Source organism: Acomys russatus, chromosome 28 (assembly GCF_903995435.1).
Source record: "Acomys russatus chromosome 28, mAcoRus1.1, whole genome shotgun sequence".
Taxonomy (NCBI): Eukaryota; Metazoa; Chordata; class Mammalia; order Rodentia; family Muridae; genus Acomys; species Acomys russatus.
Window position 1 is genome coordinate 25,797,982 of NC_067164.1, and position 27,905 is coordinate 25,825,886.

Sequence of the window (27,905 nt, forward strand, 5' to 3'; positions counted from 1 at the left end):
CACGCTGTGAAAATGCTGCTCCCGTTACACACTCAGAGCGCGCGGCTCTCCCTTGTCCTTAGACCCCTCCACTCTGCTTCCCGTCTCCACACCTCAAATGACTCTAGAACCTTCTATAGACAGAACGGCACCACGGGTCTGCTTTCCTGTGCGTTTGTGCCTTGCTTGTTTTACAAGATAGAGTCTCACTATACAGCTCAGCTCAGATTGACCTTGAATCCACGATCCTCCTGCCTCAGCCTCCTAGATGCTGCGGTTATATTCATGAGCTATGATATCTAGCTGTTGACCTCTTTGCAGTGGGCTTCTTTCGCTGAGTGTCGGGTCCTCGGGATTCATCCTTATCAAGCACGTGCCTGACTTCTCCTTCCTGGTCCTCCTAGCATCTCTTACTCATCCACTCCCCTGTCTACGAACTGTACGGTGCTTTGTGCTTTTTGGCTGTTGTGAATATCGCTGCTGTGGACAAGCTGCGCAAAGAACTCTTTGTGATGTTTTTCATCTGGATATACACCCAGAGGTGGACTTGCTGGATTGTGTTGTTCTAGGTGTGTGTATGGTATTTGTGCGCATGCCACGGCAGAGGTCAGAGGACAACTTATGGCACTTGATTCTCTCCTTCCTCCATGTGAGTCCCAGGAATCAAATTCAAGTCATTAGACTTGATCTTGAGTGTCTTTACCCATGGGGTCATCTCTTTGACTGTGTGTGTGTGTGTGTGTGTGTGTGTGTGTGTGTGTGCGCACATGTGCGCACACATGCACATGTGTGTTTAATAAAAAGATAAGGTCTCATGTCGCTCAGGCTAGTAGCTGAGTATGGACTGGAACTCCTGATTCTCCTGCCTCAACTTGCTGAGTGCTGAAAAGAGCAGGCACCACCACCACACGTGGCCTTCTGTTTAGTTCTCAAAGGAACAGTTGGCGGGCTTTCCAAAGTGGTTGAACGGCTTACATTCTCCCCCGTGGTGCACACAGGTTCCAGTTTCTCCACTTCTTCACTGAAATTTTATTTTATTCAACCTTATTTTTGCAGTGCTAGGAATTAAGTTGAGGGCTCTGGGCATGGTGAGCCAGTGGCCTTGCCACTGACCCTCCACCCCGTGCCCCCCCACACCCTCTTGTTGGGGTGTTCTAAGCAGACGCTCTACAGCTTAATACATGGTCCCGAGACTCATTTCTTCCTTGAATTGGAACTGAGCTGAGATTCAACCTCCTGGTCTGGGTGGGACTCCCTGAGATGATGGTCCGACAGGCCTGTGGCGTTTGGTGCTATCTATGGAGAGCACTGTCTCCCTTCTCACTCTCCAACTGCTTTACTTCCTGCAGGTGCTGACCCAAAGTCAACGATCTGAGTGCCAGTAACTTCTCTGAGGACAATTTCAGCAAATTCCAGGAAAGAAGAAAGTCAAGACAATTGAAAGCAGGTACTCAAAAGAGCACATGTACAAGCCTGCTCAAGAGTAGCACTTTTTTTCCATTCCTAGAGATGGAAACAGACCAAATATCCGTCAACAGATGAGTGGGTGAACCAAAGTGTGGCTTGTCCAGGTAATGGGACATTACTCAGCAGTACAAAGATCACAGAGACGATCCTTGCAAGTGTGGCTGACATGGAGCAGGTAGAGGGGGTTAAGCCAAGCAAAACTGGGGCCATTTATATGAAAGAGAAGAAACCCATAGATACGTGAGGGAGACCAGGCACTGAGAGCACTGGGTGGGCTGGCCTGCCATGTCATCCCGGCACTTAGGAGGTAGTGCTCTGCAAGAGGATCAGACCCAGCCTTAGCTACTCAGTGAGTCTCAGGCTACAGGAGGCCATGTCTGTCTCAAAAAAAATTTTAAAGGAAAAGTGAGAAGAAGGAAGGGAAGGAGGAAGACCAGTAGATGCCAGAATTGGTATGGAAGGAAGAATGGGGAAGTGACTGCTAATGAACACTGGATCTTGTTCTGATAGAAGTGATCTAGAGAGAGACAATGACCGTACAACATGGCGAAAGTGCTAAATGCCAGTGAAAACTTTACTTCCTTACTAATTTCATAATTTTTTGTGTGAATTATCTTTGTGACAGGATCTCCTCTGAGGCTGTTCTGGCTCAGCACATACTCTGTAGCTCAGGGCGGCCTCAGCCTGAGTCTCTCAGGTGTTGAGATTTCAGGCACATGCTCCCACAGTTGGCTTCCAGACTCCTTGTTTTCTTTTTATTTTGAGAGAGAGATTTATTAAGTTTTTGGCCTGGCATGAAACTTGCTGTGTGATCTGAGCAAATCTTGGATGTATTTTTTTTTTTTACTTTTATGTGTATGTGCATGTGTGGATATATGTGTGTACGCACGTGAACATAGGTGCCTGAGGAAGCCAGAAGAGGGTGTCAGATTCTCTGGAGCTCGAGTTACATCCAGGTGGTTGAGGGATGCCTGAGGTGGTGTGTGCTGGGAGCAAAACTTGGGTCCTTTGGAAGAGCATGAAGGGTTATCCACTGAGCCAGCTATCCAGTCCCTCAGACCTTGGATTAAAAAAAAAAAATCCTCTTGCTTCAGTGTCCTGGGTATCAGGGACTGTTGGCTTGTGCCTCCATGCCCAACTTCCCTCTCAGACTCTGAAGTATCACTATTATCTAGATATCACCGTCACTTCAAACTAAATGTATTTCACATACGAGAGAGAATTCATGTTGTCTTCTTGCCGGTTTCTCTTGTCAGAGAAAATTTAGCCTCAGCTTCCCGAGGACTGGGAATATAAACGTGAGCTGCCATGCTTGGCCTGCCACTTATTTATTTTTCTGTGTTTGACTACTTTCCCTTGCGTTGTGCCACAAACCTGCAGTCCGTTACTTTTAGCCTTCGAAGGCACCTGTGCAAGAGTGCACATGGCCACACACAGACACATGCACACAGTCAAACATTTACATTTCCAAAAATTAAGAACAATGATGCTGTATATTTTATGAATGTTCACTTTAATTGAAAAGAAGTTAAGAGGGAAAATAAGAAAGGGAAGGGAGAAAGCCAATTGGGAAAGTTCTTGCTTTGGCCTGCTGGAGTTAATCCTGTTGGGAACTCCACCACACAGAATATGCTAGAATACACGTCTCAGTGCTATTACACACACACACACACACACACACACACACACACACACACACACACACACACACACACACACCAGACAGGAGGGAGGGAGAAAGGGAGTTCTGGAGTGTGATTTGCCAAGACCCTTGGGCCATTGGTTGAGTGCTACTTTGTGTGTGTGCTGCTTCCCAGGTCTCTGACCATCTGTGTTCAGGCAGAGAAGGCCCTGTGATAGGAGGATTAAGAGGGATCTCTGGGGCAAGGAACATGGAGGGAGGTGGGAGCACCTGCTGGGTACAGCATCTCCAGCACTACAAAATAAATAATAAACAAACACATACATAAATACACAAACACATAAGCAAACAAATAGAAGAGAAAATAAGGGGGCAAAGTAGGAGTGGAGAGATGGCTCAGCAGTCAAAAGTATTTGCTTCTGTTCCAGAGGACTTGAGTTTGAGGCCCCCAGCATCCGTTACAAGTGGGCTCACAACACCTTGCAACCGCTAAGTACTCTTCTGCCTCTACAGGCACCACACTCAAAAGCATAACCCCTTCCCCCCACATATACACATAGTTAAACATTAAGACTTTTTTTTAAGTTAACTTTCTTTCTTTCAAGATTTATTTACTTATTATTTACACAGTATTCTCGCTTATGTACACCTGCATGCCAGAAGAGAGCATTGGATCACATTATAGATGGTTGTGGGCCACCATGTGGTTGCTGGGAATTGAACTCAGGATTTTTGGAGCAATAAACAGTGCTCTCTCTCTCTCTCTCCAGCTCCTTTCTTTTCTTTTCTTTTCTTTTGAGAAAAGGGTTCTCTGTGCAGCCTTGACTGTCCTGGAACTCATGATTTAGACCAGGATAGTCTTGAACTCTGAGATCTGCCTGCCTCTGCCTCTCGAGTGCTAGGGTTAAAGATATGTGCCACCATTGCTGGATGCTGGTCTTGTTTTTGTTTGTTTGTTTGTTTGTTTTTTAAAGAAAGGTGTTTGTGGTGACAAAGTGAAGTTTGTGGTTGAGCCCGGAGAGATTCTGAGGAGCTTCCTGTGTGTGGAGCAAGCTGGAGCCTGCTCCCTTGCCGCCTGTGCTGATTGGTGTGTCTCTTAGGATGCTGCCCATCACACACTACCTGTTGCACCTGCTGGGGCTGGAGAAGACGGCCTTCCGAGTGTATGCTGTGTCAGCTCTGCTGCTCTCCCTCCTTTTCTTCCTCTTCCGCCTGCTGCTGAAGTTATTCAAATTATTCTGGGACTTCCGAGTCACCTGTCGCAGGCTGAGCTGTTTCCCGGAGCCTCCTGGCCGCCACTGGCTGCTGGGCCATATGACCTTGGTGAGTGTGCAGGAACAGAGCTGGGAAGGCCGAGTTAGAAGCAATTTTCCCAGGGTCACACCATTGGGAGGAGGCAGGGCTAACTATAATGCTAAGTCAGCTGGCTAGCTTTCATAGTCCTGGAAGCTGTGGTGCAGGCCGCTGGGGGCTGAGTGGTGAAATCAGTGTCGTACTCAGAGCTGACTGTTACAGTAGAGACCCACCAGGCACTACGAGGACCCACTTGTGCAGTCGTGGCATGCATTACAGTTGTGAGCGTGACCAATTGCTTTTAGCAGAAAATTATCCATGCCTAGAACAACAACATGGGGCTGGAGAGACCGCTCAGTGGTGATTAAGAGCAGTGAACGCTTTTCCAGAGGACAGGAATTCAATTCACAGCACCCACATGGTGGCTCACAATTGTCTGTAGCTCTAAGATTCGACACTTTCACACAGACATACATGTAGGCAAAACACCAGTGCACATGAAATAAGAATAAATTATTACTATTTTAAAATACATTTTATTAATTTATTCATATTACATCTAAATTGTTATCCTATCCCTAAGAATAAATTATTAAAAAATAAAATAGAAAGACTAAAAAATAACGACGAGTTCTTTCTATAGTTCTATAGCTACCAACGAAGCAGGGAAATACTGATACCCACAACATTTGGGTCCCAGGACCCAGAGTGGGGTCAGGGAGGGGGCTACCGAAGATTTTGTTTCTTTAACCTTACCTGTTGGGGTTGGCCTTCACTTGTTCTTTTGTTTGTTTTGAACTGTCCTTGAACTTGCTATGTAGACCAGGCTGGTCTTGAACCTGCCTGCCTCTGTTTCTCAAATGCTGGGATTAAAGATGTACACTATCCTACCTGGCTACTCTCATTATTAGATCACTATGACACTGCACTGGGATCCAAACTCTCTCCTTGTATTTGATTTTCTAAAAAACAAAGTCTTGTCATGTAGGTCAGGCTAACCCAAACTCATGACACTCTTGCCTTAGCCCTTGAGTGCTGGGATTACAGACATACGTCAGCATGCCTGACTTATCCATTTTTGTCTTCAGTTTTTACTTTGAGTCTGTCTCACTCTGCAGCTCAGCCTGGCCTGGAATTCCTATGTAGCCCAGGCTAGCCTCAAGCTCACAGTGAATCCTCTTGCCTTAGCCTCATGAATATTGAAATTTCAGTTGTGAGCAGCCATGTCTGAGACAGCAAGAGTCTCTTTAAAAAGATGGGGAGCTAAGCACGAATGGAGAGCGCCAGCTTGGGGTCACACCTACGACCCACTCAAGACATAAAGCCTGGTTTGTGTGATGACAAACCTCTGGTCCAAGTTACTCAGGGAGCTGAGTAAGAATGGTCATCTGAACACAGGAGCTCATGTTGGAAGACCTTGTCTTCTGCACCTAGGCTGGCTTTGAGGTTGCCACCTCCTAACTCTTCGGAGAAATTCTGGGTTCTCATCATGACCCTCCCCTCCCCACACACCGCCATCCCTCTCCATCACCAGTGGTTTTCAGCTCGTGAGTCACAACCCTTTGGTGGTCGAATGACTCTTTCACAGGGGTCACACAAGACCATTGAAAAACACAGACGTTTACACCGTGATTCATAAAAATAGCAAAATGACACTCATGAGGTAGCAACGAAAATAATTTTACGGTTGGGGTCACCACCACCACCACATGAAGAACTGTGTTAAAGGGTCGCAGCTCCGGAAGATTGAGAACCACTGATCTAGGAGAAGGGTAGGGTTCGAAGCCTTTTGGACGGGGGACCCCAACCTCTTGACATGTCCCTGCACCCCCCTGCAGTCTCCAGAACTGACTTCCTGTTTCTCACCTCCAGCTTTCTTCTCTCTCTGGTCCTTTGGGAAATTGCCTCTTCTTTCCAAATATCTTTATCTTCTAGGTGAATTTTCATGTTGCTCTCCCAGAGGATGTCTGCAGGAGGCCATCTCTGTTGAGACAGGGTCTCACTCTGCAGCCTGAGCTACTACAGTATTATTACCTTCCTGAGAGCTGGGGTTACAGGTGTTCACTACCATGCCCAGCTTGTGTGTGCGCTGTCTCTCTGTCTGTCTCTGTCTCTGTCTGTCTGTCTGTCTGTCTGTCTCTGTCTCTCTCTCTGTCTCTCTGTCTCTCTGTCTCTGTGTCTCTCTCTGTCTCTGTGTCTGTGTCTCTGTCTCCCTCCTCCCTCCCTCCCTCCCTTCCTCCCTCCCTCTCTGTCTCTCTGTCTGTCTCTGTCTGTCTGTCTGTCTGTCTGTCTGTCTGTCTCTGTCTCTCTCTGTCTCTCTGTCTCTGTGTCTCTCTCTGTCTCTGTGTCTGTGTCTCTGTCTCCCTCCTCCCCCCCCTCCCCCCCCCCCCCCTCCCTCCCCCCCCCCGTCTCTGTCTCTCTGTCTGTCTCTGTCTGTCTGTCTGTCTGTCTGTCTCTGTCTCTCTGTCTCTCTGTCTCTGTGTCTCTCTCTGTCTCTGTGTCTGTGTCTCTGTCTCCCTCCTCCCTCCCTCCCTCCCTCCCTCCCTCTCTGTCTCTCTCTCTGTCTCTGTCTGTCTGTCTGTCTGTCTCTGTCTCTCTCTCTGTCTCTCTGTCTCTGTGTCTCTCTCTGTCTCTGTGTCTGTGTCTCTGTCTCCCTCCTCCCTCCCTCCCTCCCTCTCTGTCTCTCTGTCTGTCTCTGTCTGTCTGTCTGTCTGTCTGTCTCTGTCTCTCTCTCTGTCTCTCTGTCTCTGTGTCTCTCTCTGTCTCTGTGTCTGTGTCTCTGTCTCCCTCCTCCCTCCCTCCCTCCCTCCCTCTCTGTCTCTCTGTCTGTCTCTGTCTGTCTGTCTGTCTCTGTCTCTCTCTCTGTCTCTCTGTCTCCGTGTCTCTCTCTGTCTCTGTGTCTGTGTCTCTGTCTCCCTCCTCCCTCCCTCCCTCCCTCCCTCCCTCCCTCTCTGTCTCTCTGTCTCTCTCTCTCTGCCTCACAAAACTCATACAACACCATCTGATCTCAAACCTTTTATGCAGCTAAAGAGGATGTGGAATTTCTGGTCCTCCTGCCTCTACCTGCCCAGTGCAGGTAGAGCAGACATTTGCCACTATGCATGGTTTAACAGTATTTTTTGATTAATGTCAGCTTTTATCGTTACCATTCTCTTTCCCCTTCTGCTATTCTGGCTTTGGAATCCAGGTTCTCACACATACTAGGAAAGAGTTGTACTCCTCAGGTTTGTTTCCAAACCCTCACTGGGGATTCTACTCAGAGGCTCTATCCCTGAGCCATGCCCCCAGCCCTATTTTTCTTTCTTTCTTTCTTTCTTCCTTCCATATTTCCTTCCTTCTTTCCATATTTCCTTCCTTTCTCTCTTTTTAGTGGAGGGAGACCACATCTTCACTATTCTGGAGGAGAGAGGCAGTAAAGGGAGAGAGGGAAGAAGGGAGAGAAGGAAGGAGGGAAGGAAGGAGGGAAGGAGGGAGGGAGGAAGGGAGGGAGGAAGGGAGGGAGGACTGGAGTAGGCTGAGCTGTCATGTCTTCATTGCCCCTTTCTATCTGTCGCAGTATCTTCCCACTGAGAAGGGCCTTCAAAATGAGAAGAAAGTGCTGGACACCTTGCATCACATCATCCTGGCGTGGGCCGGGCCTTTCCTGCCTCTCTTGGTGCTTGTACATCCTGATTACATCAAGCCTGTGTTGGGCGCCTCAGGTAGGCAGCTTGGACCTCAGAGTAATGAGTCAGCTTTAAACTCCCAGAGCTCCCTCCCCTCAGCCCCACCCGGGGTTAGAGCTATATGGGTGCTCCAAAGGAAGTGCTCCTCGAGTAGGGATTTGAGGGATGGATAAAAGTTCACTAAAGCAGGCCAGGCAATGGAGGCTGTGAGAACAACAGGGGCAGGGCGTGGTGGCACACTCCTTTGATCCCAGCACTCGAGAGGCAGCAGCGGGAGGGTCTCCGTGAGTTCAAGGCCAGCCTGGTCTACAAAGTGAGTCCGGGACAGCCAAGGCTACGCAGAGAAATCCTGCCTTAAACAAACAAACAAAACAAAACAAAACAAAAAACAAAACCTGTGGCATGCCTACCTTGACCAAGCATTTCAGTGGCCCAGAGAGCAGCTGCTGACAGGGAGGCAGATGTCGGTACCCTTGCCCTCTGTCCCCACATACCCGGAGTGGGCTTGGTGAGTTCTCACTCATTCTCACCACCTAGCTCCAAGGGCTTCCTCTTCCAGGAAGCCTTCCCTAGTCACTCAGGGATCTCTGACTTCTAGATGTACCATTCTCAGTCTTAATCCTGCAGGGTGGGTGAGGCTGGCCTGCTCTAGGCCCTTGAGTGACCTGGTGTGGAGCTAGTCATCTTCACAGTCAACAGAGGACCGTTCAGTACTTGGAGACGGAGTCTCTCTCTATAGCTCAGTCTGGTTCACACCAACGATCCTCTCACGTGTGTGCTACCACCATGCTCTCTTGTGCCTTAAAAAGTTTATTATTAAAAAAAAGTTTATTATTACATTTTAGTGTGCATGTGTACATATATCCATAAAATTGTTCTCTCCTTCCAAGCTGAGTCCTGAGGGTGGAGGTGAGTCTCTCCAGCTCGGCAGCGAGCACCTCTACCCTGAGAGCCACCTCACTGTTTTGTTTTTTCCTTTCTTTCTTTTATTGCCTGTTCTCTTCTCTTTCTCCCTCCCTTCCTCCCCGATACTTCTCCTCCTCTCCTCCTCAAGTTTCTGGACCGGTTTTAATTCTCCAAATAGAGCCTCAACTGGTGCTCAGGCACTTGGCAAACAGGTCTGGTTCTCACCCCTCTCTTTCCTCCGCTTTCAGGCCTAGAGCCCTGGCTGCCCCCACTGGAGGAGCAGGATGGAGAGCTTAGAGGGACTGAATGGAGCTGAGTCAGCCTAGAGGGGGTGTGGGGCCTCAGTAGCTTCCAACCCTTCTGCCCCTCCTGTGGGCCTGCCCATCTGCCACTGCCACTGTTGCCCGGGGTGCCCCCACACCCTGCTGTGTTCTTTCTTTATTGAGGAAGAACTGACCCACCAAGTGGACTTTTAGGTGAACCATCAGTGATGCTTGGGTGTGTTCACAAGGTTGCCCAACATTGTACTCTCTCTAGTCTCAAAGCTTTTTCATCATCCCACAGACAGCGTGTGCTATAAGGCACTTTTTGCCTCTGGTTCCTCCCTGCTGTATTTCTTGGCTCCCGGAACCTGCTTTCTGTCTCGGTGGACTTGGTGCTTTTAGATTTTTTGGTGTGTGGTTTCTCTCAGCCTCTGATTTTCCTGGTTTGCCACACAACTGTCCACATCAGTGCTTTTTATGATTCATTGTATAGGTGGATCGATCACACGTTGTTTATTCACTTACCCGCTGGCTGCTGTCAGCACTCAGATACAGGGATGCTTTCTCACGTTCCTTCCCTTCCTGCCTTTTGTCCCTTCATCCCTTCCATTTTTAAAAGTACTTTAAAATTTTTTTTAAAAATTTTTTATTATTTATTTATTTTTATTTTTTATTTGTGTGTGTGGCTGTCAGAGGACAACTTGTGGGAATCAGTCCTCCTTCTACCATGTAGGTCTCAGGGATCAAAGTCACACTGTTTGTGTTTCGGCTGTGTGGCAGGCACTTTTAGCCACTGAACCATCTTACTGGCCTTTCTCTTACCTTTCTACCCCTGATAATTAGGCATAGAGTCCAGGGCCTTGAGCATGGTAACCAAAACACTCTGCTACTGAGCCCAGTCCTAGAGCTGACTTTTAAAAATGTTTTGTCATTTGTGTGTGTGTGTGTGTGTGTGTGTGTGTGTGTGTGTGTGTGTATGAGTGTGAGGCTTGGAAGCAAGCACACTTATCTGCTGACTTATCTTTCGGGCCCAGGGTCTCTTGTGTCTCTTGTTCATTGCTGTTGGCAATGGACAATGTTAGCACCTCCCATCTTACTGTAGGTACCCTGGCTGGCCTTTAAAGGTTCCAGGAGACCTGAGTCCAGGGCCCCACACTTGTGGGCCAAGTGTCTTACCCACTGAACCACACTCCCCAGCCCTGTGTTTTCCACAGTGGCTGTGCATTCATTGTTCATTACCAGGCTTCCCGATCAGTCATCTCACCAATAAGTGACCATTGTAATCAGAGTAACAAGTCAGCCAACAGTCGGTTCTTCAGTCACTAAGACATATGCAGACTTAAGGAGCATCCGCCATGTGCCAGGATGGAGGGAAAGTGATGTGGCTTGGCAGGAAAGGTGTTGCTGCCATGTTGGAGGAGCCTTTCTGAAGCCCCTTTCCTTTGAAGTAGCTTTACTGGCCTGGTAGAGGCAGTTTTCCCTTCTAGCATGACCACCACGGAGGGAAAAGCGATAAATTGGGGAGGGGACAGATGATGGGGAAGCAGAGGCTCACCGGGGAGAAAGCTTCCTGAAAAAAGGGTAAATAAAGGCAGGCTTTGAAGGATGTGTAGGAGTTAGTCGAGTGTAGAGTTCAAGACAGAGAGGCCTGTCAATCCAGAGGTATCGATGTGGGAAGGCACCAATGGAACCCAGGTGCGCCAGGTTGGGTGGATTGGAGGGCATGTGCAGGGGGAAGCAGGAAATGAGGCTGAGAGTTAAGTAGAAGCTGGACTGGAAAGAAGCTGGCCTTGCACTGTATCCTGGGGTGCTAGAGACAATGGTGGGTATACGAGCCAGGCAGCAGTAGGCTAGATCTGGGTGTCAGTAAGACTCCTGAGTAGTTCAGCCTGGATTTCAAACCCAAGAAAGGAGAGAGGTGACTATCCTGCCATCTTGCTTTTGGTGCCACTTCCATTAGGAAGCCTCCTCTGCCTTTCAGTAGTTCTTCCTCTGTGGCTTTCTTAGCACCGGGCATACCTTCTGCCTTTTGGTTTTATGTGGACCTCTCCCTTCCTTTCCCACCCTACCCTGGAGGACCTATAGGCAGGGAGTGGAGCTGAGCCATCCTTGGATCACTAACTTCGCCTTGCATGGGTTGGGCACAGAAAGGCAACAGAAAGGCGTGCTGATGAAGGATGACTGTGCACACAGTTTGCCAATGCAGGGGAGTGTGCGTTGGTGGCTGAGTCACATTGGGTGTATGTATCTCCTTCTTGGGTGCCTCTCTACTCAAATATTGCTATGATGTACAAGGAGGGTGTATTTATCTATCCATCCATCCGCCCATCCATCCATTCATCCATTTGTTGATCTACCTACCCGACTGTTCACCCATCTATGCATCCATGCATCTGTACATCCATTCACCTATCTATCTGCCTATCCGTCTTTACATTCATACACCAATCTATTTATACATCCAATTATCCATCCACCCAGTGATCCATTCACCCACTTATCCACCCACCTACCAACCCATTCATCTTCCTATATATCCATCCGTCCATCCATCATCCATCCATCCAACCACTCCATCATCCATCCATCCATCCATCATCCATCCATCCAACCACTCCATCATCCATCCATCCATCCATTCATCCACTCCATCATCCATCCATTCATCCACTCCATCCATCCATCCATCCATCCACTCCATCATCCATCCACTCCATCATCCATCCATCCATCCACTCCATCATCCATCCATCCATCCACTCCATCATCCATCCATCCATCCACTCCATCATCCATCCATCCATCTACCTAATGTTCACCTACCACATGCCCATCTTCCTCTTCCCATTCCATCCACTCACACATCCATCTGTCTACCTATCCGTCCATCCAACTATCCATGTCTCCTTTCCTTCCTTCCTTCGCTTTATTCTTTTTAAATTAACAACAAGAGTGCATGTGTATATGCATGTGCCCACCTGTGCGTGTGCACACATGTGCATGTGTGCACACGCACACTTGTAGTCCAAGGAGTATGTCCTTACTGAACCTGAGGCTTGATGTTTTTTCGGCTAGGCTGGTGGCCTGTGAGCCTCAGATATTGTTTTCACCCTCCAGCACAGGTGTCACAGGTGCATGCAGCCATATCTGACTTTTTTTTTAATATAATTACAATATTTATTTATTTATTTTGTATATTCTGTATTATTTTGTGTGCTTGAGTAGGTGTGAACCACAGCAGATGGGCAGAGGTGAGGAAACAATTTGCAAGAGTCGGTTTCTCCTTCAACCATGAGTTTCTGGGGATCTAACTAAGGTCTTTAGGCTTGGTGACCTTTACCCACTGAAGCACATCACTGGCACCTGACTCTTGTCCTGGGTTCTGGGTACTGGCATTCAGTCCTTATGTTTGTACAAGTGCTTTTAACCTTCACAACCATTTTCCCAGCTCCTGTTTTTTTCTTTCATCTATCCACCCTTTGATTCATTCATACACTGAATGAAAAAGTATTTTTTTGAACCGGAGTCCTAGGTATCCCAGGCTGACTTTGAACTCACTGTATAGCCTAAGATGATCTTGAACTTTTCAACTTTCTGTGTCCTCCTGGGATTGCAGGCAGGTGCCACCAAGCCCAGCTCATTGCATCATCTTTGATTTCTCTGGGTTTCCTCTGCTAGCAGTCTTTGCAACATCATCAACAAAGAGCTGGGATCCACACTTGATATTCTGAACCTCATAGTGCCAAATAACACCACCCTCTTTGAAGCTCTTGGGGACATGGTGTCCCCACAGTGACATGGGGTTCATTCCCAGATTTCATCACAAAGCCTTTGATTTGCCACTCCACAAAACTAAACAGCACTAAAATACCAAAGCCACCAGTCACAGGAAACTCACCCTGACATCCAGTTGGTGCAGGACACCCTGGTGTCTCCTCCCTTGAAAAACTTCTGGGAGTCTGGCCCCCTAAAGCTGCCATGCCACTTTCCCGGGAGCTCCTTGGCCATCATGGTAGCCAAATCCAGCCAGAAAACTTAGTGGATGTGACTTAAAAAAGGAGAATGGGAGCCTTCCTGATTTTCTAACCTGTGTCCAGCTTTTGTGTGTGTGTGTGTGTGTGTGTACACGCATGTGTGCATGTGGAGGCCTGGAGACAAGCTCAGCTGTCATTCCTCAGGTTCTGTCTGCCTTATTATTATTATTATTATTGTTTTCTTTTGAGACAGGGTTTCTCTGTGTAGCCTTGGCTGTCTTGGACTCACTTTGTAGACCAGGCTGGCCTCGAACTCACAGCGATCCACCTGCCTCTGCCTCCCGAGTGCTGGGATTAAGGGCGTGTACCACCATACCCGGCCTGTCCACTTTATTTTTTGAGACAGGATTTCCAACTGGCCTGGAGCTTGACAAGTAGAACAAAACTGACTGGCCCGTGAGCCCCAGACATTTACTTCTCTTAATCCTAACATAACTGGGATAATAAGTGCATTGAAAAAAAAATACATTTTAAATTTTGTATGTGAGGAGTGGAGTGGAAGAGGTCAGAGAAGAAGCCACAGGAGTTGGTTCTTTCCACCTTGTGGAACCCAAGATAGGGACTTGGGTGTTCAGTCTTTACCTGCTGAGTCACAACCTCATTGGTTTTGCTGTTATTGTTTAAATATGGGTTCTGTGGACCTTGTGTTTACAAGGTAAGTGCTTTACCAACCGGCTTTTGGTTTAATCAGAAAGAATTTCACTATGTATTTATAACAAGCTGACGTCAAACTTCTGCCTCAGCATCTGGACTTTGGGGAACACAGGCATGCACTCCAACAACCAGGGGCACCTGACCTTGTATAGGGTCAGAGGGGCTCTGTGCTATTGGTCCTGTGTGACAGAGTGGCTGGGGCCTGGAGGGTGGAGCTGTCTGTTTGGAGCAAATGAACCAGGACTGATCACTGCTGGCTTTGAAAATAAGCCCTGTCATGGTGCTGGTGGGTGACAGTGGGTGGCTTGGCAGAGACTCTGTCAATGTGGACAGATTAGATCCCTTTGGGGCCAGCACAGGCAGACAGACATACAAGGAAGGTGAGGCTGGCTGTAGGCTTACAGCTGTGATTTTGTTGGATTTTTTCTCAAGAAAACACAGCAGCTCAGACTGGTCTGGAACTCACTATGCATATAACTGAGGCTGTCCTGAAATTTACAGTGGCCGACTCCAAAGCTCTTTTATAAGAGCAGTGGAGAGCCGGAGAAGGGGTTTGAGCAGGAGAGACTCAAGTTTAGATCCGCGTGTTATAAATCTCTGAAGAGATAGATGTGAAGGTGGGGTGAGGTGGGAGGCAGGAGCCCAGAGAAGAGGTCGGAGACAGTCATAAGCAGAGGTCAAGGGTCAGAACTCTGCCTATAGTCAGCATTGCCTCTTTTTCTCTCCTCAGCTGCCATTGCGCCCAAGGATGAATTTTTCTACAGTTTCCTGAAGCCTTGGTTAGGTGAGTGCCGAAGGGGAGGACGAAGCTGGAGGTTCTGGTGTGGGAAATAATGATCTTCACTTCATAAAAAGGGTGCCAACGACTCCGAGGAGTGAGGCCAAACCAGTTCATTCTACAACTTGGCAAAGTTGGGTGTTAGCCTAGAGAAGCGATGAAATGGCTGCCCCCACCCCCACCCCCTAAGTTTGATCCCCAAATTGGCATTTCTATTTCTAACATTTCTCATTGGGTGAGTTCTTCAGGGAGGCACTACCCTTCTGGTATCTAGCATTGTCCTCTCCCCAGATTCCTAAGCCCTGTCTGATGTACATCTTGGGATTGAAGATTCCCTCTGTTTATGATAGTTGGGCCTAGACTTCCTATAACTTTTCAATTTCAGGGTGACCTGAGATCGCATAAAGCAGGCACCAGCTAGCAGCTGGGGAAGTTGGGGCCCGTGCCTCCTCTTTCTGTGTGATTCTCTAACGGGCTCTAAACACACAGGGGAATGAGGGAAGGGCTTGGGCTTCCTTGGAGGGCTTCAGCGGGGAAGAGGCCTTCAGCCTTCTTTTTCTGGCTTCAGGGGATGGACTTTTGATCAGCAAAGGAAACAAGTGGAGTCGGCACCGGCGCCTGCTCACGCCCGCTTTCCACTTCGACATCCTGAAACCTTACATGAAGATCTTCAACCAGTGCTCGAACACCATGCACGTGAGTCCTGAGACTGGCTGGTGGGAAGAGGCTGGCCTTATCCGGGGAGGCCTCAACGTATAGCATGGGGCAGTGTCCCTTGCTATGTGTGACCTGGGATTGTCAGTGAGGATCCTGCCTGGTTCCTGTCTGACCAGCCCGTGGTTGTGTTCTTCATGCCTGGGTGAGCTGTGTCTGTCTCCCTTCCAGGCTAAATGGCGGCGGCATCTGGCAGGGGCCTCGGTGGCCTCCTTTGACATGTTCGAGCACATCAGCCTCATGACCCTGGACAGCCTTCAGAAATGCGTGTTCAGTTACAACAGTGACTGCCAGGAGTGAGTGTGGCCCTCAGGGTGGGTGGGAGCGGGAGGGGAGAAGCCAGGACCATCGCACCCTCGGCCTTGGTTTTTCTTCCCGGGTGGCCCCCAAGGTGTCGCCTCTTCTCTCAGTTTCGGTTCTCTTATAAAAGGGATTATGTGAGATTTTGGCTGAGTGTGGTTGTCCATGCCTGGATCCATAACCCCAGCATTTGAGAGCTTGACACGATAGGATCCCGAGTTTCAGTTAAACCTTGACAACTTAGTGAAAGCATGTTTCAAAAACCCCAGACAGCGTGGTGCACATGCCTTTGATCTCAGCACTGTGGAGTCAGAGGCGAGCAGATTGCTCTGAGTCAAGGCCAGCCTGCGTGAGTGAGTTCTAGGATAGCCTCGGCCACCTCAGAAGAACCTGGTTCAAAAGCAAGCAAGTGAAACAAACAATCAAACAAACAACGAACAAATAAAAATCACAACAAAACAAATGCATACATAATCAAGTAAGTAAAAGGATGTTAACTGGTGTCTTGGCACTAGTTACACGCTCAGGAAACACTACTCTCCCCACTTCTCCACAGAGAGGTCCGGCCTAGAAATGTTTACCTCATTCTTTCATTTCACAGTTCTCCTTCCTTTTCTCTCTTCTCCCGCTTCTCTCCTTCCCAACCCCTTTCTTCCCTCTAGTTCCTTCCTCCCCTTCCTCCTCTTCTTCTTCTTCTCTTCTTTTTTTTCTGGTTTTTCAAGACAGGGTCTCTCTGTGTAGCCTTGACTGTCCTAGACTCGCTTTGTAGAGCAGGCTGGCCTCAAACTCACAGCGATCCACCTGCCTCTGCCTCCCGAGTGCTGGGATTAAAGGTGTGCGCCACCACTGCCTGGCTCCTCTTCTTTTTCTTCATCTCCTTCCTGTGTTCTTATTTTTCTTATTTTTCTTTATCCTTTTCCTCTCACCTCTCCTTCCTTCTCCCCACTTCATTTTCTTCCTTAAAATATACACAAAAAGCTTACTTTATCTTTAAATATTATGCCCGTGTGTCCGTGCATAGGTATGTGCGTATTGAGTGCAGGTGCCCTTAGAGCCTAGAGGTGTCAGATACCCTGGAGCTGGAGTTACAGGCAGCTGTGAGCTGTCCAATAGGGATGCTGGGAATTGAACGTGAATACCCAGGGAGAACAACTCATGCTCTTAACTGGTGGCTTGTGCCTCCATCCTACCCACCTGGTTTCTGACACATGCTTTCTCACTGTCCTCAGGGTGGCATTTTGATCCTCCTGATTCTGCCTCCTGAGTGTTGGGATTACAGGAGGGTGCCACAGCCCTCAGTTTTTCGTCAGGCAAAGATGAAAATACCTGACTCTGAGAAATTCCATAAGGATAAAATGATGTAGCTCTTTCCCTGGCATGTAAAAAACATTCAGTGAATATTTGTTTTGTTTGTTTGCTTGTTTTTTGTTTTTTGAGACAGGGTTTCTCTGTGTAGCCTTGGCTGTCCTGGACTCACTTTGTAGACCAGGCTGGCCTCGAACTCACAGTGATCCTCCTGCCTCTGCCTCCTAAGTGCTGGGATCAAAGCCGTACGCCACCATGCCCAGCGAATATTTGTTGAATGAACTAATGAAATAACAATGATTCAGGTTCACTCATTCTTCAGTATTTGGTTTGGGGCTATTTGTATTTGTGTTCCTCAGCATCTGGTGTATGGGTCTGAAGTGGTGTGCCTCCCGTGTAGAAAGCCCTCCACTCCATCTCTTGTCTTGTGAAACAAAATAAAATAAGGCTTGAAGAGGGGTGAAGAGACGATCCAGTGCTTACAAGAACTCGATACTCTTGCCTAGGAACAGAATTTGGTTCTAAGCACTCAGGATGGGCAGTTGAAACACACACCTCTACCTCCAGTTCTAGGGGATCTGGCGCCCTCTTCTGGCCTCCCAGGGTACCTGCATGCATGTGGTGAGCACGCATAAACGCATACCCCCAGCACATAGACAACAGGATTAATAATGAAAACACGACTGGAGAGGAGGCTCAATGATTAAGAGCACTTGTAGCTATTTCAGAGGACGCAGGTTTGAGTCCTAGCACCTATCTGGCGGTTCGCCATCATCTGTAACTCTAGCTCCAGGAGATCCAACATCTTCTGACTTTTGAAGGCACCAGGGATGGATGTGGTGCTCAGAAGTGCAAGCAAAACATTCATACACCCCCATATACATGCCTTTAATCCCAGCACAAGGGAGGTAGAGGCATGTGGGTCTCTGTGAGTTCAAGGCCAGCCTAGTGTACAAAGTGAGTCAAGGACAGCCGGGGCTACACAGAGAAACCCTGTCTCAAAAAAAAAACAAAAAAACAAAAAAACCCAAAAAAACAATGATGATGATGATGATGATGATGATGATGATGATGATGATGATGATGATACCAGAACCCTTTAAATGAAACAAGCCATGTGTGGTGGAATTATGTCTGCAATCCAAGTACTTGGTGGGTGGGTAAAGGGAGAAAAATTAGAGGTTCAAGGGAATTCTTTGCTACATAGTGAGTTTGAGTCCATCCTGGGCAACATGAAACCTTGTATTAAAAAAAGAAAGGAAGAAAGAAAGAGAAAATGCTGATGATGTAGCCCAGTTGGTACAGTGCTTGCCTAGCATATACAAAGCCTTCCATTCCATCTCCAGCAAAACACACACACACACACACACACACACACACACACACACGGTGGAGGGAGGGAGGGGAGAGAAAGAGAGAGAGAGACAGAGACAGAGAGACAGAGACAGAGAGACAGAGAGAAAGACAGAGAGAGAGAGACAGAGAGAGACAGAGACAGAGACAGAGAGACAGCGGAAAGAGAGAGCCCTCAGCCCTCAGTTTAGACACCCACATGGCAGCTCACTATCATCTGTAACCTTAGCCCCAGTGGACAGACTTTCTTCTGGTTTCTTCAGGCACTGCACACAGCTGGTGCACAGACGTACATGCTGGCAAACACAGAACATAAAAATAATTTAAAATGTAACAAAATACGGTTAATACAAGGCCTCTGTCGTTTTTGCCCCGGAGACTGGGCCCCATGTGAGTCTCTGGGCAGCGCGGGTGGCTCACTGCCTTTCCTCTTTGCAGGAGAATGAGCGATTACATCTCTTCCATCATCGAACTGAGCGCTCTGGTGGTGCGTCGCCAGTACCGCCTGCATCACTACTTGGATTTCATCTACTACCTCACAGCCGACGGGCGGCGCTTCCGCCAGGCCTGCGACACGGTGCACAACTTCACCACCGAAGTCATCCAGGAGCGGCGGCGGGCGCTGCGCAAGCTGGGCGCCGAGGAATGGCTGAAGGCCAAGCAGGGCAAGACCTTGGACTTCATAGACGTGCTGCTCCTGGCCAAGGTGAGGCTTGGTGGAAGAGGGCTTCTGCCCCCTAAAGGCCGGCATGGGAATTGCAACCACTGCTGGGGAAAAAAAAAAAAAAGGTCTCAAACTCGTAGGAATTACAGCAAGGAGTCAGGGGTAGGCACATAATGTGGGTGGGTTCTTTCAGATGTCACAATAGAATATTTCAGTCTTTTAATTTAAATGAGATCCATTATAGTCTGGAGCATGGTCTGTCTTGTAGAATATTCCTGTAAGCTTAAGAAAGCAGGCTGGCCAGTTGTGGTGGCACACGCTGGTAGGATTTGCTGAAGGAGGCAGAGGCAGGAGGATCATGAGTTTGAGGCCAGCCTGGACTACACATTAATTGGAATAGTGATTGAGATGTAGTCTGAATAAATTATTTTTAAAAAATAAAAAATAAAAAGAAATAGGCTGTCAGTACTGCTCAGACAACTGACGTCAGAACAGTAAGGTCTGTACTGGACACATGCATAGCTTCTTTCTTTTAAAACAAAATTTTTTGGTTTGTAGAGACAGAGACTCTCTGTGTATCCTTGGCTGTCCTGGATTTGCTTTGTAGACCAGGCTGGCCTCGAACTCACAGAGCTCGGCCCGCCTCTGCCTCTCTAAGAGCTGGGGTTACATGTGGGTGCCACCGCGCCTGGCTAAAACAAAACCTGTAAATCACAGCGATTGGCTAAGAATGTGCATGTCTTTAATCGCACTCCCCAGGAAGCAAAGGCAGGAAGAGTGCTATGAGTGAGAGGCCAGAGGAGTCTACCACGCAAGATCCAGGACAGCCAGGGCTTCATTCTGAGACCCTGTCTCAAAAAACAGTTACACTGATTTGTGTGTGTGTGTGTGTGTGTGTGTGTGTGTGTGTGTGTTTCTATCTGTGTATGGGGTGCACATGAATGCTAGAGAGCTCTTGTGGAGGTCAGAGGACAACTTGTGGGAGTTGGTTTCCTCCTTAACCGTGTGGGTCTGCTCCCAGGGACCACACTCAGGCCCATCAGGTGTCGACCCTTGCTGAGCCATCTTGCCAGATGAACCTATTCATCCCCACCCACTTCCTGTCCAATTCTCAGCTTGGCCTCCAACTTACACTCTACACTCCTCCTTCTCGGCCTCCCGGATGGCGAGATTACAGGTGTATGCCACCGTGCGCAGCTGTTCTGTTTCCACTGGTGGCTTAAAGTATGCAAGAAGACGTTTTTGTAGGGTCTGTGCAAATACTCTTATTTTTTAAATTGTGTCTCTATTTACGGGTATGCGCATACAAGTGCAAATGCCCTTGGAAGTCAGAAGAGGGCAGTAGATACCCCAGAGTTACAGGGAGTTGGAAGCCTCCTGACACAGGTGCTAGGAAATGAACTCGGACTCACTAGGAGAGGAGCCAGGGCTTGTAACCACTGAGCAGAGAAGTCCAGCCAAAATACTCTTATTTTTATTGTAATTGGAGTTCTGAGAATTGAACCGGGGACATAAGGAATACTAGGCAAGTGCCCTAGTGTTCAGCTACAGATGATTCTTCTCTGGGTTTGTGTGTATGCTGTGTACGTGTGTGAAGGTTTGTGTCAAAGTAGGCACGTTTGGATTTGGCAGCCAGAGCAGGAAGTCTGGTGTTTTCCTCTTTGCTTTCTGACTTAGCGGCTTAAGGTAGGTTGCCTCATGGGACTGGCATCTTGCCATTTCATCTAGTTTGGCTGTGCAGCCAGCAATAGAGAGCTGCTTGTCTCTGTCCGCAATGCACGCAAAGCCATTGCTCTCCTCCTCCTCCTTCTCCTCCTCCTCCTTCTCCTCTTCCTCCTCCTTCTTCTTTTCTTTCTTTCTTTCTCCCTTTTTGATGTGGATGTTGGAGCTCTACACTCAGGTCTTCGTGTTTGCACAGCAAGTGCTCCTTCCCGCTGAGCCCTCCCTCCAACCCCTTGTTTTTCACATTTATTTTACATTTACACACGTGGGTTTGTATATGTCTGAGTACAAGTGCCCTTAGAGTCCTGAAGAAGGTCAAGCTTTTTGAAGCCGGAGTTACAGGCAGCTGTGAGCTACTGGATGTGGGTGCCAAGAACCAAACCCAGGTCTTGTACAAGGACATCAAGCACTCTTAACTGTCTTTCCAGTCTCCCTTGTTTGTTGTTGTTGTTGTCTTTGAATGTTTTTTGTTTTTGTTTTTGTTTTTTTTGTGGCAGTGTCTCGTCTAGCTAATTCTAACCTCAAAACTCCTTGTGGAGCTGGGGATGGCTTTGAGTTTCTGATCCTCCTGCCTCCATCTCCCTAGTGTTGGCATCACAGGGGTGTGACGCCACGCCCAGCTTCTTGTGTGAGGTTGTCCCATATATTCCTGTATTCCAGCCATGGTGCTGACACTTAAAGGGTATTTGATTGAGATCACGGTACTTGTCTCCTGTATCTGGGGGCTGATGAGACTTGATGACAGAGTTGTTGGATATCCAGCAGGATAAACGGCCGGCAGGAGCTGCTCACTAAATGCAGGTGGGCAGTGGGCGAATACGAGGCTGGTCCTTGTGTGGCTTTAAGCCATCTCTAGGTAACTCAGGTACCTGGGTATGGTGACACATACTCCCGGAACTCGGGAGGTTGAAACAGGATTGTGAGTTTGAGGCTACTCTGGGCTTCATAACCTGTGGGAAAAAATGGAAAAGATGGAAATGACGAAGGAGAAGAGGAGAAAGGCTGGCTAGGTGACTAGGTGGCTAAGGAAATGTCTCCACGTGTTTGACCCCACCCCAGAACTCACGTGATGGAAAGAGAGAATCAACTCCTGAAAATTGTTCTCTGACCTCTACAGACAGTATCTACCAGGCAGAGGCTCAAGTGGTAGGTTTGCCTAGGATATGCACAGTCTTGGCTCCATATGCAGCAACACACACAGACACACACACACACAGACACACACAGACACACAGACACACACACACACACACACACACAGACACACACACACAGACACACACACACACACACACACAGACACACACACACACAGACACACACACACAGACACACACACACACAGACACACACACACAGACACACACACACAGACACACACACACAGACACACACACACACAGACACACACACACACAGACACACACACACAGACACACACACACACACACACACACACACACACACACCTCTAATCACTTAGTGACATCATATCTGTCTTGGTTTATGTAAAATACACTCTGTGATGTTCACACAATGGTGAAATTGCCTAGTACTTTCCCTCCCCCTCCTCTTTTACATTTATTTATTTGTTTCTTTACTTAATGAGTCAGTGAAGTGTATGAGCATGCATGTGGAGCTCAGAGGGCAGATTGTAGGAGTTGATTCTCTCCTACCATGTGGGTTCTGGGAATTGAAGTCAGGGTACCAGCATGAGCAGGAGACACCCTTTCTACTTTCCTATTGATCCACCTTTTTGTTCCCCTAATTCTTTTTTTTTTTTTTTTTCTTTTTTTTGGACTGTAACAGAATAATCAAGTGATGCTTGCACATCCTTTGACATTCCTTCCTCCTTTCTCCCTTTTGTTTTTCTAATATAATAGTATGTTGTATCTTTTACTGTGCTGGGAATATTTATAGCCAGTTTAGTTTCAGAGAAGGGTAGGTGGCAAGCCAGCTACTGTGGTGCACACCTGTAACTCCAGCTCTTGGGAGACTGAGGTAGGAGGACCTCAAGTTTGCAAACAGTCTGGGCTGCATATGGAGTCCCTATGAGAGTGGGGGTGGAAGGGACAAGGTGAGAATATGGCTAAGCAGGTGAAAATGCTTGCTGCAAAGCCTGACAAACTGAGTCCAATCCCTGGCACCTACGTGTTTGAAGGAGGGAAATGACCCTGGCAAGTTGCCCTCTGATTTGCACATGTGCACCATAGTGTATGCATGTGTACACAGTGCTCACGTGTGTGTACTAAATCTATACACTAAATAAATGTGTGCATATGATAAGTAAATAAGTGTAAAAAGTAAAAGCAGAAAGAGAAGAAGAAAGAAAAGAAAAAGACAAATGGGAAAATAGGTAGATCTGACTTTGGGGAATCCTGAGGATGTAGGGAGTGGGGTAAAGTAGGCTCAGCATCCTTCACTGTCCACTTCAGGATGAAGATGGAAAAGAGTTATCTGATGAGGACATCCGGGCTGAGGCAGATACTTTCATGTTTGAAGGTAAGCATGCCAAGTGAGGCTGAGGGCGGGTGGGAAGAGGTACCACTGGCCTCCTGCTGCGGGGTATGTCGTGGGAACACTATAATCTGCCTGAAGGTGGTAGCCTTCCAACACCTCTCTGCCCACAGGTCATGACACAACATCCAGTGGGCTGTCATGGGCACTGTTCAACCTGGCGAAGTATCCAGAGTACCAGGAGAAGTGCCGAGAGGAGATCCAAGAAGTCATGAAAGGCCGAGAGCTGGAAGAACTGGACTGGTCAGTTTGGAGGGTCAGGACTGGTCAGTTTGGAGGGTCAGGACTGGTCAGTTTGGAGGGTCAGGACTGGTCAGTTTGGAGGGTCCGGAGGATTGAAGGGAGAAAACTGAGGCCAGCATCTTGGGCGTGAATCTCTGCTCTAGCACTTTCTGATTATGCGGTTTTAGACAAGCCCCTTAAGCGGTCAGAATTCCAATTCATGCCATGGGGATGACTGGGATGCCCACCCCGACTTCAGCAACTCTCAGAACAGCTTCATCAGCGATTCTTGGGGTCTACCACATAACAAACACCCCTCAAGTTCAGTGGCTTGTGGCAAACACTTAATTGCAGCGTTTACTCGCGCACACGATTTTTGTGGCTACTGGGCTCAGTTGAGTGAAGTAGGGCTGCTTCCAACCTTTTGGCTCGGTTCAGGTCAGTAGCCTCCTAGGATTCGGGGCGGGGGGGGTGGTGGTTTACTCTGTCAAGCAGTGCCACTTCCTGGTGATGAAGCGTTGAAGTATATGAGCCCATAGGGTCCATTCTTATTCAAGCCACCAATTAGCCAATTAAGGTAGCCCAGTTACTAACGGAAAACTGAGAAAGGAAATCTATTCAATGTGGCCAGATCGGGAAGGGGTTGGGGGGCATGATAAAGAGTAACAGTGACCCTTTCCCAATTCCATCTTTGGGATTCTGGCATGAGGTTAAGGTTTAAGTAGAGGCCAGCTTTAGGCGTGTCTGAGCAGTCCCTGTCAAGTGTGGTCCCACAGGAGATTGGCCCATCGTATTCTCTGTAAAGTGGTCTAACGAGCTGTAAGTCTCTTTCTGGGAGAGAAGCTTCTCTTTTCGGTGGCCTGGCCTTTACATTTTTCCCTCTCTCCCTGCATTAGATCTCTGCAGGGGTGGGGGTGAGGGGGTCCCAGTTTCCTGGACTCCATTGCTTCAGTCGTCCCATAGTAAGAATGAGGGGTGCAGAGTGAGGGGTGCAGTGTTCCTTATGACTATCTTCCTTCTTTCCTAGCCAGTCACACACGGGGGAACCTGCCGGGGACATCCGCAAACCGCAGAAGCTGTGGGGCCATTCTGGGTCTTCCTGTGCATGTGTGCGTGCGTGCGTGCACACACGTGTTCAGGGAGTCACAGTTGCTCTCTTTTCAGGGACGACATGACTCAGCTGCCCTTCACCACCATGTGCATCAAGGAGAGCCTTCGCCAGTTCCCGCCGGTGACCCTCATTTCCCGTCGCTGCACTGAGAACATCAAACTGCCAGATGGGCGCATCATTCCCAAAGGTGCCCATTCTTTCTCCCTTTGCCGCTGTGGCATGGATCACAGGGATCTGGCCCTGCCTGCTGTGGGGACAAGGTCCCTATGATGGGGAGGATCCCTATGATTGATGGAGACCATGCCTGTTCATGTGTTGCCTTTGGAGCGACGAGGGAAATGTCTTAGTTTCATTTCCTGTCAATGTGATAATATAACCCAACAAAAGCAAACTTTAGGGGTAAGGTTGTTAATTTGGTTCATGATTCCTGGTTACAGTGTAGCATGGCAGAGGAGTCAGGGAGACCGGGAGTTGAAGCAGTTAGTCAGATTGCAGCCGCAGACAAGAGCAAAGAGCAATGGATGAGCACACGCACGCCAGTGTTCAGTGTCTCTTTTTATCCTGTCCAGGTCCTAGGCCATGAAACAGTGCCACCCACCTTCAGTGTGTCTTCCACCTTAAGTAATCCAGTTTAGGAAAACCTTTTTACGGGGCCTGGAGAGATGGCTCAGCACTTCAAGGGCACTGGCTCTCAGCCCCCAGTGGTGGCTCACAACTTATCTGTAACTCCAGTTCCAGAGGGGATCCAACGCCCTGTTCTTAACTCTGCAGGCGCTAGACACACATGAGGTGCACATACATACATGCATACAAAATACTCATATACACGATAAATAAATAAACCTACCAATAAAAGCACTTGGTATTCCCCCAGAGGACCTCACTTCAGTTCTAAGCACCTGGGGTTAGGCAGATCACAACCACCTATAACTCCAGAACCAGGGAATGTGACACTCATTTCCATGGGCACCAACACATGTATGTCATGTGGGGGTGGTGGTGAACACACACACACACACACACACACACACACACAAAAAAAAATAAAATTTAAAAAAGAAAAAAATTCCATGAAAATTTCTTACTGGCACACTTACAGCCCATAGTGCTGACATAGGCAACCCCTCATTGAGACCTCTTTTCAGGTGATTCTAGATTGTGTCAGGTTGACAAAAACTAATCATCTGAGGGAAACCTGGGTATGTGTAGAGGAGGTTAGAAGTGTTTGTGTCTGGATGGAAAGGAAGGAGTGGGCGAGGCAGGGCTGGATCTGGGTAGGTACAGAGGTGGAGGGCCAGCTCCTTTACAAAAATATTACTATGATGGTGATGGTGGTGGTGGTGGTGTGTGTGTGTGTGTGTGTGTGTGTGTGTGTGTGTGTGTTTCCAGAGACTCCCTTGGGCCCCACTGATTCCAAATGTTTCTCCCCAGGAATTATCTGCTTGGTCAGCATCTATGGGACCCACCACAACCCCACAGTGTGGCCTGACTCTAAAGTAAGTTCCTGCTTTCGTTGTCCTTTGGCCATGGCTCTTTCTCAGGGCTGCTTGGAGGGACCGACCCACTGAGTCACCCAGTCCTTGTTGATGCGTTTACTTCTCAACCAGATAGTCATTGAGCACCTGCTGCGAGGCACGCTCTGCGCTCAGCAGTGACAACCTAGAGTGATACTGCCTTTGCTTTCATGGGCCTTGAAGCGAAACTCCTGGCAGCAAGCCAATAGATAAGATAATTTGGGGCATTGCTAAATGTTCCAAGGAAGTAAAAACAGATGGGGTGGGGGTGGGGCACTAAACTCAGGGGATCAGGAGAGGTCTTGAAGATAAGATAGTGAGGAACAGGGAGAAGCCTGTTCCGGGCTGAGGAGACATCAAGTACAAAAGCCCTGATATAGGGGGAAAAAAAAAGAGCCTGAGTGCTTGACAACAGGAGACGTCATGGCCAGGCTGTAGTGTGTGTGACAGAACAGGGGGACACAGGGGGTCCTCAAAGGTTGAGCTGCAGGCCAGGCTGGATGTCTGGGCCAGTCCTCGACTCACCCCGGCAATTCGTGTCTAGGTGTACAATCCTTACCGCTTTGACCCGGACAACCCACAGCAGCGCTCCCCGCTGGCCTATGTGCCTTTCTCAGCAGGCCCCAGGTAAGGCCTTTCCTACAAATGGGAGGGGCGGGGCCAGTGTCAAGTCAGGAGTGTGTCCCATAGAAACAGAGACCAGGCCCCACCCACGAGTAATATTTGGCAACTCAAATACCCTCTGCACTCTTGACTGAACCAAGAGGTTTGGAATCAGACTGCAACTCTGTCCTTGAGAACAAAGGACCTGTCCTGTACGTCAGACCCCAGGTTGTGGGCTCACACACTTCCAACAGCTGTGGGATGCTGCCGTCAATCCTGTTCCACAGAGGAGGGAATGAAGCTCTGACAAGGACCACCGTTCATTAGGATGCAATGATACTAGCAGGCTGTGCTGGGATTAGAACGTTGATTCCCGGGTTGCACGTCCTAAGAATTCTTGCATCTCATTTGAACCCTTCCTGCAGGAACTGCATCGGGCAGAGCTTCGCCATGGCAGAGATGCGAGTGGTTGTAGCGCTGACACTCCTGCGCTTCCGCCTGAGTGTGGACCGAACCCGCAAAGTGCGGCGGAAGCCAGAGCTCATCCTGCGCACGGAGAACGGCATTTGGCTCAACGTGGAGCCGCTACCTCCACGGGCCTAAGGGCGCCCGGGCTCCGCGGATCCCCGGGTTCGGGTTCCGCTCACCCAGGCCTAAGCCACGCCTATAACGGCCTGGATCCGCCCCCAAGATATTGAGGGCGACGACCAAGCTCCTCCAAATACGGGAGGAGGAAGCTTTGTGGAGAGCATCTTGTTGATGCTGACTTCGTCCCGCAGGACAAGGCCCCACCCCTCGGGGTCTGATTCCACCCCTTGAGGTCAAAGTTCCGCCTTGAATTACCCTCACCTGCCTTTCTGCGTGAGGGAAATCACGCTAGGCCCCGCCCATTCGGGCTAGGGCCACGCCTTCAAGATGAGGCCGATTACCCTGTTCCAGAGGATTCCGGTCCCTAGGTCCGGCCCGCGGTAACTTCCTTAGACTCACCGCTGGGACTTGATCCTTAGCTTCTAAACTGAGGATTTAAAAGCTGGAGCCTGAGGTTGCAGCCCTGAATCTTCAACGTTACCTTTCTGAGACCCACAGCTACATGGAAGGACTGTTGAAGCCGAATCTCAGGATTTAGGCCGTTTGCTTTGTTGTTGTTTTGTAAACCTGGACCCTTGCAAGCCCCTTACTCCTTAGTCACTGCCCCTTTG

General features: G+C 48.6%; 1 protein-coding gene across 1 annotated transcript; it reads left to right on the forward strand.

Moving 5' to 3' along the window:
- Nucleotides 1-1,396: 1,396 nt before the first annotated feature.
- Nucleotides 1,397-27,905, forward strand: LOC127211041 (ultra-long-chain fatty acid omega-hydroxylase). The gene is made up of 13 exons (XM_051170868.1): nucleotides 1,397-1,426; nucleotides 4,189-4,411; nucleotides 7,938-8,082; nucleotides 14,634-14,687; nucleotides 15,250-15,377; nucleotides 15,567-15,691; nucleotides 18,792-19,059; nucleotides 23,175-23,241; nucleotides 23,370-23,499; nucleotides 24,643-24,776; nucleotides 26,021-26,085; nucleotides 26,648-26,730; nucleotides 27,132-27,905. The coding sequence occupies exons 2-13, from the start codon at nucleotides 4,190-4,192 to the stop codon at nucleotides 27,307-27,309; spliced, it is 1,599 nt and encodes a 532-aa protein (XP_051026825.1). The 5' UTR covers nucleotides 1,397-1,426; nucleotide 4,189; the 3' UTR covers nucleotides 27,310-27,905.